At 36.7% G+C, this 20700-nt stretch overlaps 3 protein-coding genes and 1 long non-coding RNA gene across 6 annotated transcripts; 2 read left to right on the top strand and 2 right to left on the bottom strand.

Moving 5' to 3' along the window:
- Positions 1–211: 211 nt before the first annotated feature.
- On the bottom strand, positions 212–6088 carry LOC143470860 (uncharacterized). Of its 2 annotated transcripts, none has more exons than XR_013119414.1 (3): positions 5825–6088; positions 4949–5105; positions 212–2218 (listed from the first exon to the last, which is right to left on the bottom strand). It is a non-coding gene; the product is annotated as an uncharacterized LOC143470860 (long non-coding RNA). The 2 variants fall into 2 exon arrangements; XR_013119413.1 differs by having other exon boundaries at positions 212–2306; positions 5825–6087.
- Positions 6089–7755: 1667 nt separating this feature from the next.
- Positions 7756–12327, bottom strand: LOC143470989 (glycerol-3-phosphate dehydrogenase [NAD(+)], cytoplasmic-like). 2 transcript variants are annotated; one of them, XM_076969297.1, is made up of 10 exons: positions 12208–12327; positions 11858–12035; positions 11509–11649; positions 11063–11098; positions 9837–9975; positions 9434–9546; positions 9009–9116; positions 8678–8806; positions 8482–8591; positions 7756–8205 (listed from the first exon to the last, which is right to left on the bottom strand). In XM_076969297.1, the coding sequence occupies exons 1-10, from the start codon at positions 12243–12245 to the stop codon at positions 8109–8111; spliced, it is 1089 nt and encodes a 362-aa protein (XP_076825412.1). In that variant the 5' UTR covers positions 12246–12327; the 3' UTR covers positions 7756–8108. The 2 variants fall into 2 exon arrangements, with proteins under 2 accessions (XP_076825412.1, XP_076825413.1); XM_076969298.1 differs by lacking the exon at positions 11063–11098.
- A 3619-nt stretch (positions 12328–15946) lies between these two features.
- On the top strand, positions 15947–16694 carry LOC143470986 (uncharacterized). The gene has a single exon (XM_076969293.1). It carries the CDS (start codon positions 16044–16046, stop codon positions 16518–16520), a length of 477 nt encoding a protein of 158 aa, XP_076825408.1. The 5' UTR covers positions 15947–16043; the 3' UTR covers positions 16521–16694.
- A 2253-nt stretch (positions 16695–18947) lies between these two features.
- On the top strand, positions 18948–19796 carry LOC143470987 (uncharacterized). The gene has a single exon (XM_076969294.1). The coding sequence runs from the start codon at positions 19139–19141 to the stop codon at positions 19565–19567; it is 429 nt and encodes a 142-aa protein (XP_076825409.1). The 5' UTR covers positions 18948–19138; the 3' UTR covers positions 19568–19796.
- Positions 19797–20700: the final 904 nt, after the last annotated feature.

Below are 20700 nucleotides of genomic sequence, written 5' to 3'. Positions count from 1 at the left end.
GACTGTATAGCACAGTTATTGACCCGTATGAGTTTTGATTGCCTCAAAACTTTCCTTCGTATTTCTTCTAATGATAACAAAGCTCATGAAATGTGTCATTTGTCTCTTTCAAAACTATACAAAAAGATAAACGAAATGTAACCGAGTAAAAATTTTTCGTCAAAAACCTGAGTAAGCTCGGGAATCAAACGTAAGACGTCATGCGTAAGTCAGGACGATGAGTCAATCGACGGATTATTTTATTGTGGAGCAATATGAATGATTAGTGAAAGTGAAACATACATACTTAAAAATTTATTTACTTAAATCCAGACATGAAACACAAGAAAGTAAAAGTGTATAAGTTGCATGTACTGCAGTTTTGCGTATTGAGATGATGTGGTTTTGTTGGTGAAACTTGTTTCCCGAAAGTGTCGAATTTGCTTACATCGCACGTCTTGCTTGCCTAAAGGTAACGAAAAATATGGAACACTGAAGCGTTACAACATTGCCTGTAAACGGTGGCAAAAAAACAAACATTAAACAGCCCAACCTACGGTAACAATCTTCAATAGCAGACGTTTTTCACAACAAGATCAATCATATAACACAGGAAAAAAACGAAAAGAACGTTATATAGTCAAAATTTTTTGATGATTATCGGTTCAGCAAAACCCAATTCTTTTGTTGACAAATAAGAGAATTGATTTTGAGCTTTGGAAGAAAGTGGCGAAAGATTCAGTGAAAAATTAATAATTTCACTAAAAGTGTACACTAGTTGAATTTAACTAATGCCGTATGCTGTACGCTTTCGATTAAATCTAATTTATCAACACGAGCTTTTGCAAGCTTGAGTTTGTTTCTTCAGGTGTAACAACTAGATGTTAATTTAATACTTCATTTCATTATGAACGGTGCCATAGAACTGCAATGTTTCGACTATCTGTTGGGGTCATAGGTTTACTGCCAATCAACATGTGTGATAACATATTTTTTCTAACAAAGTGCGTTATAGTTACGAAACATTTCGAGGCACATTGTTGTAAAAATACACTGCAAAATGTGACTAATTCTTCATTTCATAAATGATAAAAGCGCATTCGGATTAGTACAACCGTTCACCATGAACTACCCTAATAATTAGTACTGGTCCTTCAAAAGCATGGAAACGCAAACATTGTTCAGGTATACCGCATAGACCTCGGCACAAGTCAACTCGTTGTTTACGCGGCCAATCCATTGGCAGTAATCTGTTGTTTCCCCTGTGCTTGATTATATGCAATGACTGACAACTGTGTGGTGAAATGAAAGTGAGCGCTTGACTATTCTCAGTTTACGACGCAATTGGTTGAACTGCCTTCAAAAGAGTAGGGTTGTGCAACCTATTGTGGACTGTGGTCTATAGAGCCGATCTGGATTAAATTCTTTTAATCCTGGTGAAGAAAAAATGCACATGGCCGTAACTTTAACATCTATGATTACGGCAAGCTGGGAGTTTGCAAAATCGGTATAAATCAACAAATTAGTTGATGTTGTTTCCTGGCATGGAGTATGTATTACGTGTACTTTATGGAACCTAGAAAAACAGTAAGTCAGTATGTTAGAATGAGCAATATACTTTTAGATAGGGGGCTTGAAATGCTGAGTAAAGTTGCTTTACAAAAATTAATAACATATAAAAATCCAACATTGCACAAGAAGCAGTGAACTATATATAACACAATGAACAGAATTAATCAATCAATCATTTTACTTTCGTCAAAAGCGCGATAGGGATGAAAAATCAAGCCAGTTGCTACCAGCACGCACCAATGAACGGGAAAAAGTGACAAAGCCGAAAAGGCTTAAAACGTGTTCGAAAATAATTAAGGTAATAATTGCTGGTAACAACTAGCACAGCTACTAAACCCATGCTTAGTTAAATCCACAAAGCATAAGTTGCGGGTGGTGTGAAGCAATAGATGATTGAAAATCGCTTCAATGCTGTGCATCAGTGGACGGGAACAGAAAACCCACCGTAAAAGAAACCCCATCCTGGGCAAGAGCCCGGTTTCTGGTGGTAAATAGCACTAAGGAATAGCGTTGTTGATTAACCCCAGTTTGTAAAGCAAGAATGCACACCAATGACAAACTTTGGAAGATGTGATAACAGCACTGCTCGTTGCAAGATGGAATTTCTCTGGTACATCGACAGTGATGTACGGAGAGAGATGCCAATGCTGTCGCATAGATGGTAGTGCTGAAAAAAACCAATTTTTTTCAAAGCTCAAAACTCGAGTGGCGCTGGTTGTGACGTCTCAATCAAGTAACTGGTCCAAGCCTTTAATCTTGAAAATATATAAAAGCAGTCGGCAAGTAACTGCAGTAAATATCCAAAATATGTATGAAATAAAGGTTAAAAATTTATAAGTTACTTAATAAATAAACAGTATGACGTATAATTTTCTTAGTCTGATTCAAAGTTTTCCAGCACCATTATTTCATTAAAGTGCTTATCCGGCAAACTTATCATGTGCATGCTGGATGCTTTGCCTATGTTGCCCACACTCAATAATATTGAATGTGACTTAAAGCTAGCAAAAATCCATTAGTGAAACACAATTGAAAATATATGCATAATATAGAAAAAACAAGTGTAGGGGAAGGTGGAGTAAAGCGGACCAACGGGGTAAAGTGGCACACCCCTCTTATTTTCTTAATAAAGTTTTTTGACCGCGCGGACCACTAAGTTTAGTGAAGCATGACATAACGTGGTTGCACACACCATTATTCGAGGTTACGTGGAAAAGAAGGCAAGAAAAGGCACGGATTTCTTTTTTTGTACTCTCTGATCTATTGAAAGATATGTCTTGTAACTTAGATTTTATTTTACATGCATAAGGTAGAAGTTTGGTTGAATGGTAGAAAGGAGTTTTACTGCATCATGTACGGCGTACATATTACATAGGTTCATTCCGCTTACTGACTAGCCAAAATTTGGCCAACAGTCAAAATAATAGTAACCAAGGGGTGGGGGTAAAGTGGACCAGTGGTGGTCCACTTTACCCCGTCGTTAACTTTCTCTTGTTTATAGTTTCATGACCGAATTAGGTGATGTTTATCTTGCAATCCTGTTTTGTAGAATGCCTCGTAACCGCCAAAGGACATCAACTCAACAATCTTGGACCGAAGAGGCTATGACTATCGCCATTCGGGCAGTAAATGAAAAGAGAATGGGCTACCATAAAGCAAGCAAAGAGTTCCCAAAACGACACTCATAAGAAGGGTCCAAGGAGATAATATTAATGCTACTGGGAGCAAAGAGGGACTTGGAAGGTTTCACTATTTGGAAATGCCTACATCCGTGCGTCAACTGCTAGTAATGCCATCAGTGGTTTCAAGAAATGTGGAATCGTACCTTACAATCCTGACGTTTTTGGAGAGGCTGACTTTGCTCCATCGGATGTTACTGATATTCCTATTGATCCTGTTCCAACCAACACCGAATCTTACTCCGTTAATGTTAGTTCAACTAGCATTGACTTGTGTGATGGCAGAAATATTGGCTTAGATGCGGCTGGTCTTCCCGAGATGCCTGAATCGTTACCTGCACAGCCAATAGATGTAGCCCAACCGTTCTCTCCTGAAGATGCAAATTCCAGTTTCACAATTATAAGTCCTGTTGAACTGCTTCCTATGCCGAAAGCAGCTCACACTCGCCAAAAGAGGAAGTCTAAGAGAGGTGCAACTGCTATTTTAACCAGTTCACCATACAAGAAGCAGTTGGCTGCAACGAATCGTAGCCAATCCGCGGTATCTGGCAACAGCAGTAAAACAAGTTCATCGAAAAAGCGTTCTATGAAGAAAGCTAAGGTTTCCAGGTCATCAATGCAGCAGACGGACACAGTCGATGAAAGTGATAACAACGTAGATGCAGAATGCTTTTACTGCAACGAAATGTATTCCAAATCATCCGAGAATGATGGGTGGATCCAGTGCTCCAAATGCATGCAATGGGCGCATGAAGCCTGCTCTGGGTGTAATGAAGAGGATGACAATTTTATTTGTGAATTATGTTTTTAAAAATTGATGGTGAACTGCGATTACTTTCAGAACTACTTCGCTTATGATGACAATTTGTAAATAAATTGATTGTGATGTGGAACAAATTGCCTTGTTTACTCAAAACTTACGGTTGTCCACTTTACCCCACACATGTGGGGTAAAGTGGACTATTGGAGGTGCTTTTAAATCAAAAAACTTTTATGTAAGAAAGTAAGCAATCAATAAAAGGGCACTTCAAAAATTAGCGAAATACCTTAGAGTTAACTCTCAAAACAAACAAGTCAAATGTTTTGGTGAAATCAGTCAATTGTAACGATTTAAGCCTTACCCCATCCTCCCCTATTATGCAATAAAATTTATGGAAGTGCTTGGTGATGGAGTGCAAAATTTACAGTGTATTATTTACACAACTAAGAAACAAAAATAGTACAAAACATTGTCACATAATGCCATGCAAATGTGATGATGAAACAAAATAATAATTTTTTATAAAAAAATTGTCTTATTTTCTAAAAGTTTCAAATCATTAGGCAGAGAATTCAAAATTTTTGGTCCCATGAATTTATTTGGAAATAATTTGAAAATAATTATTATTTGAAATTAATTATTTGAAAATAGAGGAAGCAATTGATGACGTATATTTCTCTTTAATATATATATATAAGCTATTTATAGATAGAATTATTATATAGAATTATATTATATTATAATAATTATAATAGATAGAATTATATATATAATATATTTATTGAATAAATTTAGTTTTATAACCACATGTTAGCTCAGCATACTTGTTGCATATTTTCTTTATATATGTTTCAAAACAGATTGGTGGCTATGCTTCCTAACTGGTGCGGGAAATTCAAACACGGCATAATAGGATCGGGTTATTTCATTTTCAGTTTATGAGGTAAAATATACTCACCATGTTTTCAATTATTTTCGCTATGGAATAGATGGTGGACTGGGTGTCTGCTACAAGGGCACCAACTTATCCTTTTTGTTATGTCAGTGTCCGCATCCACTTTAGCATCTTTGTATAATACATTTTTCCTGCTATTAATCACTGTCGGGTCTAGAATCTAGATAAAACAAGATAGAGTTTAGATTTAGCTATTTCTTCTCTTGGAGGATAGGAGAGCGAAGTGCAATGACAGAATAAGAGTCATTATAGTTCAATGACTTTATTTAACACGAGGCTAACTAAGATAATTTGACAAAGTAAAATATAGGTGGGTGATTGCAGAATGGACCCAAGACAGGTAAATTGAAAGAGCATTAGGCAGAAGACAGTGACACATCCTTCATTCTGTCAAACTACAGGCTTGAAAGCTGTCTGAAATCATATATCTGCTATCTCCATGCTGGTGAGACTTTGTAGTGTCAAGGCATCAGAATAGTTAAGAGAAGATAATTGTGCATTCGCATTTAATAAATCTTTTATAATCAAATATATTCTTAGTCTGCAGATGGTCCATTAGTTGTGCTACAGACTTTATGATGTTCATAGAATAAAAGGGAACAAAGGGAATGACGATCTACAGCTCCATAAGAATGACATTCCCTATACAAAGTGAATTGCATTTACTTCCATGTGTGGCAAATGATTGTAAGTAGCACTCATAATCAGATCATACAGCCATAAGCTGCGGCGTAGTTTACATTTATTTATTGGACCTTTACTTTATTATCGAAGAGGTGAAATAATATTTTGAAAGTAAACTACAATATTTGGTTATAGTCCAAACCTAACAAAATGATCTTAAAATCTCCAGCTAAAATGTTTTTAATCCAAAGTTACCTGCAATGCGTTCTCCCAACACTTCCTCTCAGCTAGCCTATGCAACGCTGTAGGCTGCAACAGAGTAGGCTACATGGCCTAATTTCGGTAAATAAGAATTTAGTGAACTCCTTTATGGTCAGCAATAATTCAAGGTACTGTTATGCTGTATTTTTATCGTATTTGTACTGCTTATAAGTAAGGCGATTATTTTTGGACCTAAAATCAAAACATTTTGACCTAAAAAGTAAAACATTTGACAAATTTTAACCTAAAGAAAATTTTCTTGACATTACTTGGCTAAGCCTAGCTTAACAACAGCGAAAACTCAGATAGAACATAGCAATAACATTCATCAGTACAAATACCTGTACACCCAACGCCACGGCAACCTAGCCTCGACTTATTTAACGCAAAATATTCTTGTTATTCGCTTTAGTACAATTTACTTATGTCGGTGACACGAAACATTGTATTCTGCATTAACACTTCCCAAATACACTAAGTCATACCCATTGTTATTATGGCGAAGGTAGGTTGTTGTTGCGTTGTGCGGTTGTTAACTCCTTGTCTCAGAAGGCTGCTGTTTCAGTTGTCTCTTACCTTCGCTCATATATTAAATGAAAAGAACACGACATTCTTAATTCAAGGCTTTACTCGAACTGACGTCCTGCGCGCAGGCAGTGCAAAAACGAATGGGGTGGCAAAACGAACGTGCAGTGCAGAAATCAACACGTGCTGGGAACATTCCGAGGGCGCCAACCAGCGACAAACTAAAAAACCCCCCAACGGCCGCTACATTTTATTGTGACGTAAGAAGAGCAGTAAAGTTCGTCATGAATATAATTAACAGACGAATCTGTGTATTTTTGCCACTTAGTTTTTGCTGCGACTGCTTTTGACTTTGTTTGACAGATCAAAAAATAATTGCCTTACCTATAAGTTGTTCAAAGAAATAAACACGGCAGACTCCACATCATGCACCAAGTTAGTAAACCGATTTAAGTTAATTTCAGCATTGTGGATGTACAGTATTTATAGGCCCAACAATAAGAGAGATGATATCGCAAGTAAAGCTCGATGCAGTTGATCCCACTTAATCCGTGGACCACCGGCCTAATCGGACCGCTTTCACCGGTCCTGAATCCAAATGTATTTTCTATACAATTTTCCCGCTTAATTGAACCACAATCACGCTTAAATGGACCACCATCCACTATTATGGTGAATGTTTTCTGATTTTTCATCTCTTCTGAAATGCGAGATGTAGGCAACGTAGCCTATCTATACAGTACTATAATCTCGCTAAGCCATTTTGAAATAGCCTATAGTAGGCTACGTAAAAACAAACGCTTACTCATGAAACCAATTGTTACCTAACCGAGTTAAGTAGCTCATGATGCAGCACCGAATGCATGGCAATACTGTGAAATGAATGAATGTTGTTAGTGCTAGAAGAAAAATGGCGGCATGCATGCTTAAAGACAAGTTGCCTCCACCTAATCAATTTACATTGGTCCCGATGTGGTCCAATTAAGCGTGGTCGACTGTTGTAATTAGGATGCAGAGCGCAGTGGATTGAAACAATGGATGACATAGACCTGTTTCCTTTAGATTCCCGTTACCAATCACAGAAAAAATAGGTTATTTTAAATTAAAAACGTAAGGGCAAATGAGACTGATACAGATAAAAAAGCAGCACTGCAATATTGCCAATCTAAGCATCACTAAAGACTCATGTTCATGTTCCCTACGAGAAAAAGTCAGTACCCTCTAGCAATGACTTCAATCTAATCAGCAATATGAATGACTCGGTTAAGTTTTGGTTCTTGGATGATAGGAGTTCGCACGTGCAAATGACTTTAACTGTTTAATGACTCGATATAGACAGATGACTTGTTGCATGACCAATCTGTTTACTTACCTTCGCTGACTGAAAAATAAATACGAAAGATTTTCAATAGTTTTATTAACGTGTTTAAGACCTTAATTCCTGAGAATTTTAGTAATAAACAATTACACTAATGTTCATTATTTTAACAAGAAATCAAGCCTTTTAGTAAGAAGTAATTCTATTTAAAGAAAAAAAATACCCGGACCAAGCTTAAGCATAACGCCCACAAAAACATTGTTAAAACTTAGTCTTTGCTAGTTTTATCTGGCAAAGTTAATAATTATTACCAATTACTCAAAATAATTATTACGAAGAGATAAAAAGCACCTTGGAAACAAAAGTGTTTTAGCAAAAATTGTTTGCAGCAGCTAAAAGTTGATTAAATCATGCAATAATACGGCGCCGAAAGAGTTACATGTGTTCTGGATGATTCTGCAAGCACTCGATAAAGCTTTTAACGTCGTGCTTATTGTAGAAGATGTTGTACACAGACACGAACAGCGGGTACCTGGAAACAAAAGCGATGCACATAACTAAGAAACTCTAAGCTTCTATTTCCTGTCATCACGATCTGAAGACCAGCACATTACTAAATACATTAAGGTTTGGTAGGGAACTGAGAATTAGAGGCAAACCGAGTGCACTGTGTTTCAGAGTTAAAACTAAACATAAACTTTTCAAGCAACTCCAAAAAAATAGCCGTCCAAAGAGGGCGCTAGTGCTATTCTCGCCTACATAATGGCAGTTTGATTAGCGATACCAACAAGAAATAATGTCCGCTTACTCAGAGTCTTGGATTTTCAAAGTCTGTAAAACCTTGTACACTTCTTCAGCGGTTTGAGGCCCCTGCAATTTCTGTCCGTTTAACATTTCAGCTTCGAGTTCTTCAATTGTCTGTCATTAACAACTTGAATATTTACTTGAATACATCAATAAACTATCAACAATGCAACAATCACCATCAATAAGTATGCACCTACCTTGTCGCTCTTAGCATATGCTTCTGATACTCGCTTGTTCCTTCCTCCATAACACGTAGTTACCAAGTCTGCTACACCACAGCTCTCAAGGAAGGTCGCCATTTGTGGCGGCGAATTGGGAAAAAACGCCTTCGGTAAACAGGTTTAACATGAAAGTTAAAAGTGAAGAATTTTGCAGCATGTGTCTAACTGAAATTACCATCAGTATGTGACATACAGAAAATGTATAGCAGGCATATAAGCAACTGTGTTGTTACGGTAAAGCAATTGACACATAATAAGAAATCAGGTAAACTCAGTAGGTGACAACAGATACTTAATGCTGACTGACTTTGGCAAATTTGACCATCTCCATCAAACCGAGTCTGATGACAGCTGCCCTGGTGTTGTCGCCATATCCAAGTGCGCTTACGAATCCAGCTCCACAGGCAACGATGTTCTGATCGAGAAAAGAAATTACAGTATTTCTATTATTATAACGCGTTGCAAATGAAACTTGTCACTGATCGCAAAAATAATGCAAAACAAAGACAAACAACTGGTTGATCAAAGATCTGTGTCCTTGGGATATGTGATATATTTCACTTGGGACTAATATGGTTGATAAATCACTTAGAAAATTGCTTGGGGTGTCACAATATCAGTGTTGATGGCACTGTCTTGCAGCCCCTTGGAACTTATCAGAAACCAAACAACCCACAGAATCTAGAACAAGTTCAATGCTTAGCATAATAAACTTAATTACATACGAATTACCTTTAGGGCTCCGCATATTTCAACAGTATTTGCATCTTCTACAACACAGATACGAAATGAGGGAGCTTGTAACAGCCGCTTGAATAGTTGACCATTTTGAAGGTTTCGGCTGCCTGTCAAGGAATAATTTAAAGCTTGTTAATAATTAATCAACTCTGTCATAAATCGTGATTTGGTAAAGCTCCCCGCTTTGCCCTAAGCCAGCACCCATGAGTGAAACCATGAACCACGACTCATGGTTTTTCAATTCTAGAGCAAACTTGTAAATTACTTCTGCTATGACGTAAGCTCTTTACTTTGCAAAATGCCTTTCAAATACAATGCTGATTTGAAAGAGAAAAATTTAAAACGAGTCGTATTAACTTAAAAAAATAGTCTTAATATTTGTCTTCTTCATATTTACCAATTGTTGTTTCACAAAAGTCTCCGTTTGCAACTTCACTTGCGATATTGGCACCCATTAGTACAGAGACATCCATTTGAAGAATTTCGCGAATAACATCACTGATAAGCTGAAGACCTGCTTCTGTATGGTCCATACCCTGTCAACAAAATTTTATGAATGCAAGATTGAAAAAACAACAATTTGAAGCAGACAGTGCAATTGACGATCCAAAATTATGCTGTAATCTTAACGTATCCCACCAGGGCCATCTTAGATGGATGCGATAATGAACACTATATTATGACTTAATAGTGTGTAGCAGTTCAGACGTGCAGTTTTTTGAGTTTAGTAAAACCATGCACATTGCTCAATTGTGTACACAGTTTATTTTATTAATTTGTATACTGATAAAACAGACAACAGTCCAATTGCATCAGAGTTAAAAATACTTGGTTATGTAGTGGCCTGGGTGGCATTTTTAATACCATTATATCATTCTTGGGAAAGTGTTTGCCAGTTATTGATTGAAGTCTTGTTTATTGATAACACTGCAATTGTCGTTTAATATTTGGAAACTTGCTCTAAATAATTTCATGTGAAAACGCCGTTTAGTACGTTACCAGATGATTTCATAACGCCCTAGTTTTAACTGAATGTAATCTCCATTGCCAACGCTTTATTTTTATCGTTCGCACGTTCTGAAATGTTCGTGTATTTTATGTCGGATATTTCCGCTCACATCGCTCCACGCTGTTATAAGCTCAAACTTCTACGCAAGTAACCGCCCAGACGGAGAGATACAGAGTCGTACGAACGTATTATGTTAGTCGTGTTAATTGCAATTCTTTAGACCTGTTTTAAACGGTGATTTTACTAAGTTTGTGATTGTGTGTAATATTCGGAACATGTACAGTACCTACAATAAAAGGACCTTTTCTGGTAAACTGTATCTGTAATAACGTAAGAGCTTTCGGCTGACAAGAGGTTAGAGAATTCTAACCGCACACAACCACGGAGTCAGATCATTAATTCGGCAGGTAAATTAAGTCCAAATAACATAAGTTAAGACAGATAAACTGTGCATCTGCCGCATCAGCCTCTGCAGTTACAAAAATATTATTACATCAGAAGCAAAAAACAAACTGGTTCATGCCATTTTGTGCAAATCACTCAAAACAAAACATTTGAAAACTGCACAAATACACACAAAAATACAACAAAACTCTCAGCATTTGACAATATACCTCGCCACTGTGAGACATTTCATCAACATACATTCCCTACAATAGAAGCAAGAGCTCATAGACAAAACTTTCACGGTTACATTATGTATATATTTCAAAAATCTGTGTATTACGGCCTACCGTTATGTTTAACAGTGAAAATAAAGGGATAGCAGTTCAAAGTGAAACGTTGCCTTGCTTATCTGAACTTCTGTTTACAAACAGATTGGACAGAAAAAGGGTTTTGACACAGTTAGATTTGTGATGGTAAAAAAGATAAAGCATATTACGACAAAAACCAACCTAACATGTGTAGACTAAAATGTTTGCTGGTTCAACGATTTTCGAAACAATAATTGTTTCAATATAAAATTTACTTTAACAATTTAATTTAACATTACTCACACTCCGCCAATCACAAATTTTGCAAAACCTTAAAGAAAAACCAACAGGGGCATTTCCATTACCTTAATCAAAGATATTCCAATAGCATCAGGCTTTATTTTGCCTTTGAGCGTTGAGCAAAGTCTACGAATGAACTGATGTGGGACAACAAAAATGAACATATCTGCATCAGCGGCAGCTTGCACGAGATCAGGTACAGCAACCTAAAAATTTGCCAGGAGTAAATTGAGCGCTTTAATTCAGAAGAATATGTCAAGTATCACAAGTTACAACTTTTCATCGACACAGAAACTCTTGGCATAGTAAGGTTATCCAATCTGTTTCATTTCAAAAATTTCTTCATACACTAACTGATCCTGATGCAAACTAAGATATATTGTGTTTTGAAACCTGATTAAAAAGGATACTTACCACATTTGCTGGAAGCTTATGTCCCGGCAAATACTTTACGTTTTCATGTTTTGTGTTTATTATCTCAGTCAACTTCTGCCCTTCTATCATCTCTTCATACACATACATGTGAACCTTGTCATGAAATGCATCATCACTTGCACAATTCTGCCCAATGATTTTAGAGATTGCAGATCCCCTTTAAATAAACAATAACGACCACTACAACAACAACAGTGGGCCAGTGGCCTATATACAACTAAGCCATTAATGGGATCAAACTTTTTGTATGTTTGTACAGTAAAAAAATATAAATAAGGCATCATTTATGACCAATTAGGCAAGCTATAAAAGGTATAAAGCCTACTTACCAATTCCCAGAGCCAACAATACAAACTTTTTTGCCCATTTTTTTAATGATAATTAATTTAAAACCTATTCAAATATTTTACAAAATTGTCTAAATTTAAAAATCAGAATGCAGTAGCTGTAACGTAAAAATAAATTGGTATATACATAATGTAGTTTAATGCTATTCGAAAATAAGTACATACTTTTCATTATCTTGAAAACGTTGTAATAAAAATACATTTTTAATGCAAATACAATGGGCACTAAAAATAAAATAGAATAAAAAATATTTCAGGATTGCCATCAACTTGTCATAGCAGTGCCACATCTTTTATGTTTTAATTATTGCATTTACTAGCTGCAACTTCAAAACATGTGTTGAATAACGCATAGATTTTTTGACCTCACATATAAACTATATACAAAGCTAATTATCTTTGATATTTGGAGACTGGCAAGTAACAACTAAAATGCTGACTGATTACAATTGAGTTACAGTCTTGTGTTAATCGCAATGCATATATCCTTAGACTAGATTGTTTCCTACTCATTACACTTGCAAGCAGTCATACCTAAAAAGTTTTAACGCTCCAAAACTGAAGACACTCGAAATCTTGCAGAGAAACTTTATCCCAGAAGCCAAATTTAACTTGTAACTTCAACGTAATCGATCATGGAACTTTTATATCTAATGCTTTTAACGCGTGCATACTTCTTTGAAAATCATTATGTTCAGGAGTTTTTCCTTTGATGTTTTTGTATTTGGTATAAATTGGCCATTTATATACTAAAGTTTTACTTGCCTAAAATATGAGTTGTTGATAATTAACATAAGAATTTTCTGGTAAACTTGAAATGAATTAACTCACTTTACCTTATTTCTTGTGGAAAATATTGCTTTAAAAGTAAAACTTTTCAGAATTTAAACAATCTCGTGGAACAAATTCAGTTGAATTCTGAGGTACAGCTGTACTGACATAAAGTATAAATGCGAAAGGGACCAATAAGTTGTGAAACTCTTGATACAGTTATGGACAAGATGGAACAACGTCCATGAATTATGTGTAAAGTATAATACATTTAACTAACGCCAAAAGTAAATTAGCTGAAGTATGGACGATGCCAAAGGTGGGCAAACTGCGGCCCGCCGACATGTTTTTTGTGGCTCTTCTAGCAGAATAGTAATATCTCAAATTGACTACTACTTACATAATACTATATTATATTATAATAACCAAATTGACAATCACTACTAATTTTGTGGCATGCTGGTGTTTGTAGTTTTCCGCAAGTGATTCTTTCGTTGAACAAGTTTACCCAACCCTGGACTATGTTCATGCCAGAAATAATATGCTGAGCTAAGAAAAATCTGTTACATAAATTTGACACAATTTGAGTTAAATGTATCAGACTTGACAAAAATAGGCGTGGAAAACTACTGAAATCAACATCATTAAATTCGCTGATCTTGCAGCAAGCAAAAATTTCAAATTAACATAACTAATGGCAACAACATCTTTTCAACTTAGCAATATTGTCTGTAGGCTTATACTATAAGCTATGGATGTCATTGCAACACTTTACGTAGTTGAAAGTTGTAGTACAGAGCCTTGACAGAGTTACGTAACTTGTGTTTCCCGTAACTAGTGATTGGACGTAGGTCATACAGCCCGTTGTTAAAGATAGGCGATTATCGGGTAACAAAATGGGTGAATAGGTATGCAAAAAGTTGATATTATATACCAGTACCTAAAACTGAAGTTAGATTTAGGTTAGGTTTAGATTATTACACACGTGTTATAACATATACGGTAGGTCAGCAAGAAACTAAAAATAGTTACAAACTAACAACTTTTTCTGGTTAAATAGGACTAGTGACAGCCGAAGTAATAGCAAAAACTGGTCAATAAAACATCATTGCAACTCAAAAGCTAAACTTTCAGATTTTAAAACTCACAGTAATTATGGAAGGTATAAATCATGCATTGTACTCAATACCATTGCACATTTCAGATTTTGCTTTTGCAGCTAATTTGCATATAAATTTTGGCTTTACGTTACCAAAAAGTGATTAGGCTAGTAAATCGTGCACGATCAATACCTCAGACTACCAGACAACGTTGCAATGGCGAACGGCTGCGCAAAGCTGTCAGTTAATTCAACTGATCTTTAACTTTACTTTACACATAGGCTATCAGTCACCGCGCAACCGATTGTCCAAAATGCCACACATCCGCTGTTGCAAGCATGAATTTAGCCCCTTCCTTGTGAACAGCCTATAGTAAAAGGTCTGAAGGTATAGGGCAGTATGACAGGTAGTCTCAGACCAACGTTCTTCTCTGTACACCAGCATAAGCTATAAAGCGGAAGGCTGCTTTAAGTTAAAATGACACCAACGCGGTATTTTGCAAATCATCGCATGCAACCTTCGACTGACGAACGTCGCGTATATAATTTCATTTAAAATGCAACCAAATTATCCTTATATAGGCCTAGTACAGGCTCGTATTGCACATCGCCGAAACCCAATTCCAAACGTTCTGCGTACTGGCTGTTCGCGCCTCCACATTTAAGTTACTGCCTGTCTTCTCTTTTGTTGATCGAATAGGTCAAGTGAAGAACATCGTTTTATTTGTATCTCTGCGCGTTTGTTTCTTTTATTCAGTTACTATCTAAAAGTCTTATGTTAATATGAAGCATAGTCCGAATAGAAAAAGTAGCCTACATAGCTAATACTCGACAAATTTTCACTGTATATGCTTTTAAAGTTAAAGTTAAAATTAATGTATAAATAACATGAAAAAACCGAAACTACTAAACAGTGTACGAATAGAAACAGTGCTCAAAAAGAAACAAATCGGTTGCACAGGCAAAAGCAGCAAAATTTTTTGTTTGATTCAGGGACAACTTGCGTCCTTTAGTGTCTATATGTTTACGTAACTACACGCCACGCTGTGTCGCTCTCCGTATCTTCGTAAAATCACTTGCCTGCAGAAAGAAAAATCCTGTATGTGCGTTTCTCGTGACTCAGTTCATGTGACTTGTGACGTACACAAGACGCGGTAGCTGCGGTACTATTATTGAAACTGCTGAACCAACGTTTCGCCAGTTAAAATGTAACTTGTACCAGCATGTCACGAGGATAAAGGTTATTCTGAAAGCAAACAAAAGTAGTAACCTATCAACTCAGTGAACATTAACAAAAAGGCAAAGAATTTCTGATTTTCGGATGATATATATCAGCTGATAAGTGTTATGCGCTGCTTTGTTAGGAACAGCAGAATTAAAGAATTAGTACTGTTACGAACTTGGGCTTCTAAATCAGGGATGATTCCATCAGTTATATGTGGCCTAGTGAGTAGTCCAGCATAACCATTGTTTTATGTTAGGTGACATAAAGCAGTCGAGTGCGTCACATCCTGCTATCCTCGTTTGGTCACGTGCATTTTGCTTGTCTTGGCTTACTTAATAATGAATCTATCGCTCGGTTATTGTTTCTTCACTAAACTAAATTCTATTGAGCAAACCAATGTCATATAAGCGTTATATAGTTTCGCTTTTTTAAAAGCAAAAGTGCTAGACTTGCGTTTGATGCGAATTGTGAAATGGTAGCGGTAGCTTAAAGTAAATACTGTAGGGCTAAATACAACAAACATTACTCGAATTTTGGCTTACAAAATAATTCCTAGAAACCTGCAAGTGTTTTACTTACTTAAGTGTCCAATGAGTTAATACGTAGAAAATTGAAGCCTACGAATAATTTTTATGGACAAAAGTTCTCTTTTGTTACAGATTTACTAGTGGTTTGGCTCAAGCAGTAATTTTGTAGTCATTTCGAATTTTTTAACTGCTAACTATGGAACGTCATATGAGACGCGAAGCCCAGAAAGCCCACAAACAGGAGATGAAAGCGGAACGTCGGGAAGAGAGACTTCATTTCAGAGCTGTAAACGCAGCCTTCCACGGTAATTTGGGAAAAGCAGCCAGGCTTGAAACAAGGTCTCAGGCTGCTGGAATACGAGCTGAAGACGCTCACCAACGACAGATGTCAGCAAGATCAACGGCGAACGCCATTCATCACTCCCACCATCCGCATTATCCTCCGCATCATCCACATCCGAATCATTATCCTCATTGTCCTCCACCAGTTGTGCATTACCCGCATCCACCAAGACCTGCCGTACATGTGGTTCATCATTATCCGTCTGCTCCACCCCCCGTGACTTATACAACCGGAGTAGCTCCGCCACCACCGCCGGTTCAAAATCCGTATTACCCTAGTTCCGGATACCCGACTCCAGTAGCTCCTCCACCTTATCAAAAATACTCCTAAATAGCATTGGTAATGATCGTCAGTTGTAACACTTTGTATGCTTAATGACGTTTTGTAAACTTTGTACAGTACATGTACGTTGTGCAACTATGCCTGAACCAGGTTTTGTTTAATGTATTTCATTTCACGTTTTATATGGTAGGCCTATGTAGCAAAATAAACAAATCAAGCACATCGTAAGCTCTGACAATATCAGGAACGGGCTAATACAGCAATTTTAAAACGTTTGTTAAGCAACACCTTTCTTAGCTCAGTAAACATTAGTTAATGTGTCGACGAATCTGCCGGCTATATACTGTACTTAAACAGGTTACTGTAAACAAGGGCAATGCTGGTAGCAAACAAGCGTACATCATACACAACTGTAGTGAGCGAACTGAGTATATACAAGTATTCAATGAACACGTTAATGGTGATGCTGGTAATTGTTGTCTCCAACGCCAGGGAAGTTGATTACTGCAGTACCACAAAAAAAATAACAACGGTATTGCCTCTTGGATATTCTTGTACAATACTCATCATTTACATGTCAAAAGCTACATATAAGAATAAATGTTTAATTTGGTGCTACCTTTTGCTACTGTATTTGCTTGCATTCATGTTCAAGAAAAAACATATGTAGTGTAGATTAATAAAAGCTGTTTTTAGAAGGGTTGCATGGTAAACCAACCAGGCCCGTAACTAGCTTGAACCTTTGGGGCAGCAGAAGAGACGAAGAATTTTCTGGAGGGGAGCAAACAACAACTACTACAATTATAGTACTTTTAAACTAAGCCAGACACAAATTTTTCAGAACGGAAAAAGCTAATTTTTATAGCGTCAAGGTTCGACCTAGTTACCAGCCTGAGACCTACATGCTTGAAGTTATGGCGCAATTAATCCATAATATCCTAGACTCAGGACCTAGAGGTACTTCTTCCCAAGCTATAGGTAATAGCTATTACAGCAATAGGCTTTTCCACTTTTCATAATATTCCTTATGACGTTTCTGGGAAACACCAATTCAGCAACTACGTGAAACCGGAAGTGATTCTGAGCTTAATTTGCGAATGAAAGTAGACCACACAAGTAAACGTTTAAAACGTGCCAGAGTCCTTAACATTACATTTCAATGTACGATTAGCCTACTAATGATTGTCATAACCTAAGCTGTATGTGGTACAAAGGTACAATATTAATGTGCATTTGCAAATGAACGCAAAACTAAGTTTGTTTTATTTTTGTTAATATTATGTTTAAATAATGCATGCTTGGCCTTATAACTCGGCAAGTGACTATTTCACAGCAAGTAAGTCAGACAAAGCAGTCCAGGAAAACAGAAACGCCGACCATTTTATGAATTACTAATTTTGATGTTATTTCTGCTACAATTACGACCACAGGTTAAGATTAATTCAATTATTAGTCGTCTTTTGCAAAATCATTGAATACGTTCATCAAATCAAAGTAAACGTATTTGTATATATCAGTGAAACTTATTCAACAATGACATCGCAAACGACGCAATAAACATATAACGTTTTCAGCTTGTCAACTATAAAAACGGCCCGATGCAAGAATTTTGTTCTAATACATATTATACCACGTCTGCAGAAACTAACAAGTTTTTAGTGGATTTATTTTGCTGTCCTTTATATCACAATAGATATAATTTTGAGTCCAGTCACGTATGACTTTCAAACTGCAAATGTTGTATTGATCGTGTGCTGTTGTGCTGCTTGCGAAAGCAGTACGAAGTGTTTCAAAGAACATCACCTCGTCATCATTAGTTTGATCAAATCTCCGGAAATCGTAGAACTTTTGTGCTCGTATATACGTCACGAAACACATGAGCGGAGGAGTAAGGAGAAACGCGCTTTCGGCTATGTTTTAATTTCACGATGCATTTTGCGGTAACAGAGGAAAAATAACAACACGAGAAAGCAACGATGCAAATTTAATGAGCGAGCGAGCTTGCCCTGTAAAACTAATGAGATCTAACTATTGCATTTATCACAGCTGCAACTAAAATTCACTGCCTGAAGAGGACGAAGAAACAACAGTTGTTGAGTTGTCTGTTGCTTTCTCAAATTATTATTGATATTGTAGTTACAATCTTGCAACAATGCATAGTTTCATAGTTTATAGATATATAGTTTCTTATTTCATCGAAAAGTGGTTCTTCCCTATAGTTTTCTATAAAAACTGGACATACTTTTGAAGCAAAGTTATCAAGAGTTGGTCTTAGCCTATGGCGTTGGAATTAATCTTTTAGTTGTTATCACATGACGACAGCAACCGAGTGTAATCCAAATTTTTATAATCAATGCATAATTTCATTGACCAATCGCTAACTTTTTAATCCGACGTCGCTTGAGTAAACAAAGCTGTAAAGTGACATAATGGTTCACATGACAAAGTTTATTTGTTGCCGGATTTTGTGTCATAGGATGTTTTATAGGTTAAACTGTAACTTGTGACAGCGTGTGCGAAGCGCATAGCTGGTTTAATGATAAACACGAAGCAGCACGAGCGCATTTCTGGTAAGCGCAGAAAACCAGCAGACGCATTTGGCAAGCAGACTCTGGGAAAAAATTATAAGTTTAACAGATCGGTAGAAATATCACTGGAAACAGAATATGGAACGAAAAATGCGGCAAGAGGCCAACAAAGCCCACAAGCAAGAAATGCGAGCGGAGAGGCGAGAAGAAAGACTTCACAGCAGAGCCGTGAACGCGGCAGTGCACGGTAATCTGGGTCAGGCTATCAGACTAGAGTCGAAGTCTCAGGCTGCTGGGCAAAGAGCGGAAAACGCTCATCACCGTGAGGTGTCTGCTGCAGCCACAGCAAATGCTATCCACTTCTCTCAGCATCATCCACATCATCATCCACATCATCATCACCACAATCCTCCACCTCCGGTCGTGCATCATCACCATCCTCCAAGACCTCAAGTCCACGTTGTTCATCATCATCCTCCACCTGCTGCTGGATATCCGGCTGTGCCTCCACCAAGACCGGGCTATCCCGCTTCGTATCCATACGGTCAACCTCCTTACCCGCGATGAAAAGGAGAAATGGTAGATTGTGCCAGAGTTGTTAATCTCAGTAATTGATTTGGCTGTTAAAAATATTTGTATTGATCTTATTGATAACGCATTTCTACTATCGTACATGCTCGTAAAAATCGTGCAATTTGTTAAACAGAGCAATGTTACAATGCTTTGCAATTTAAACATTGTGTCGTTCACATGACAATAAAACAGCAGCAATTTATAAACTGTGTTAAAATTTATACAAATCTAAAAACAATTCTACAAATTTCTGGCAGATTTCCATGCTGCCTACTGAGGCCTTGCACATCATTTGTTTATGCTTATTAAGTACCCCGTACTTAGCACGTACCTACACACAAAAAATGTTATCATTTATAACACAGCACCTAACAAATTTAAATTAAAATTATTTTTAAAATTTTAGGATATTGTTGAGGGTTTGCTGGATTGCAGACCTAAGCTAAGGTTAAAGTTTGGAATTGGCTAAAAAGTTTGAATTTTTTTAACATTTTGCTTTAAAATTAAAAAAAAACGTTTATAGCCCAAAAATAAAATGTAATAAACAAGGCAAAATAAGAACAAAGATTACCAGGCAAAGATTTATAGCACCCCCAAACGGCGTTTAGAAAAGTTATGTATTGGCACTAAGTGACACTGCATGACAAGCAGAGGAAAACTCAATCATTTACACTTTACAGTATTACCCATATTCCAACAAAGTACTAAGCAAACGAGCGTTTTACTGCTGGTTTTATTATTTAACAAATTGTTTGGGAGTTGGACTTTTGCTAATTTCATGTTTGAAGAAAAAAGTTTATAGGCTGTAATATTTACAAGCGTTTACAGCAACATGGTGTTTGACGGTGCATGTCATTATCAACTACTAAGTACAATGTTGCTTGCAAACTGCAAGTTGCAACTTACCACACTATTTACGACAATTTTTGAGATCAACACACATAGAAATGAAAGTAAAATACAGTAAAAAATAAATTGCATGATGTCAGTTCTTTGTTGCCAACCAAGAAAAAAAGTCTTCAACTGAAGCAAATGCTCGCAATACTCGATTAATTCAAACTTTGCTCTTTGAACTATGTTGTACATATGCAATGTGGGAACAGGTGACACCGGTTAAATAAAATAAG

Source organism: Clavelina lepadiformis, chromosome 9 (assembly GCF_947623445.1).
Source record: "Clavelina lepadiformis chromosome 9, kaClaLepa1.1, whole genome shotgun sequence".
NCBI classification, from domain to species: domain Eukaryota; kingdom Metazoa; phylum Chordata; class Ascidiacea; order Aplousobranchia; family Clavelinidae; genus Clavelina; species Clavelina lepadiformis.
The sequence above is the reverse complement of the archived record's forward strand: the minus strand, read 5'-3'. Positions and strand labels throughout refer to the sequence as shown.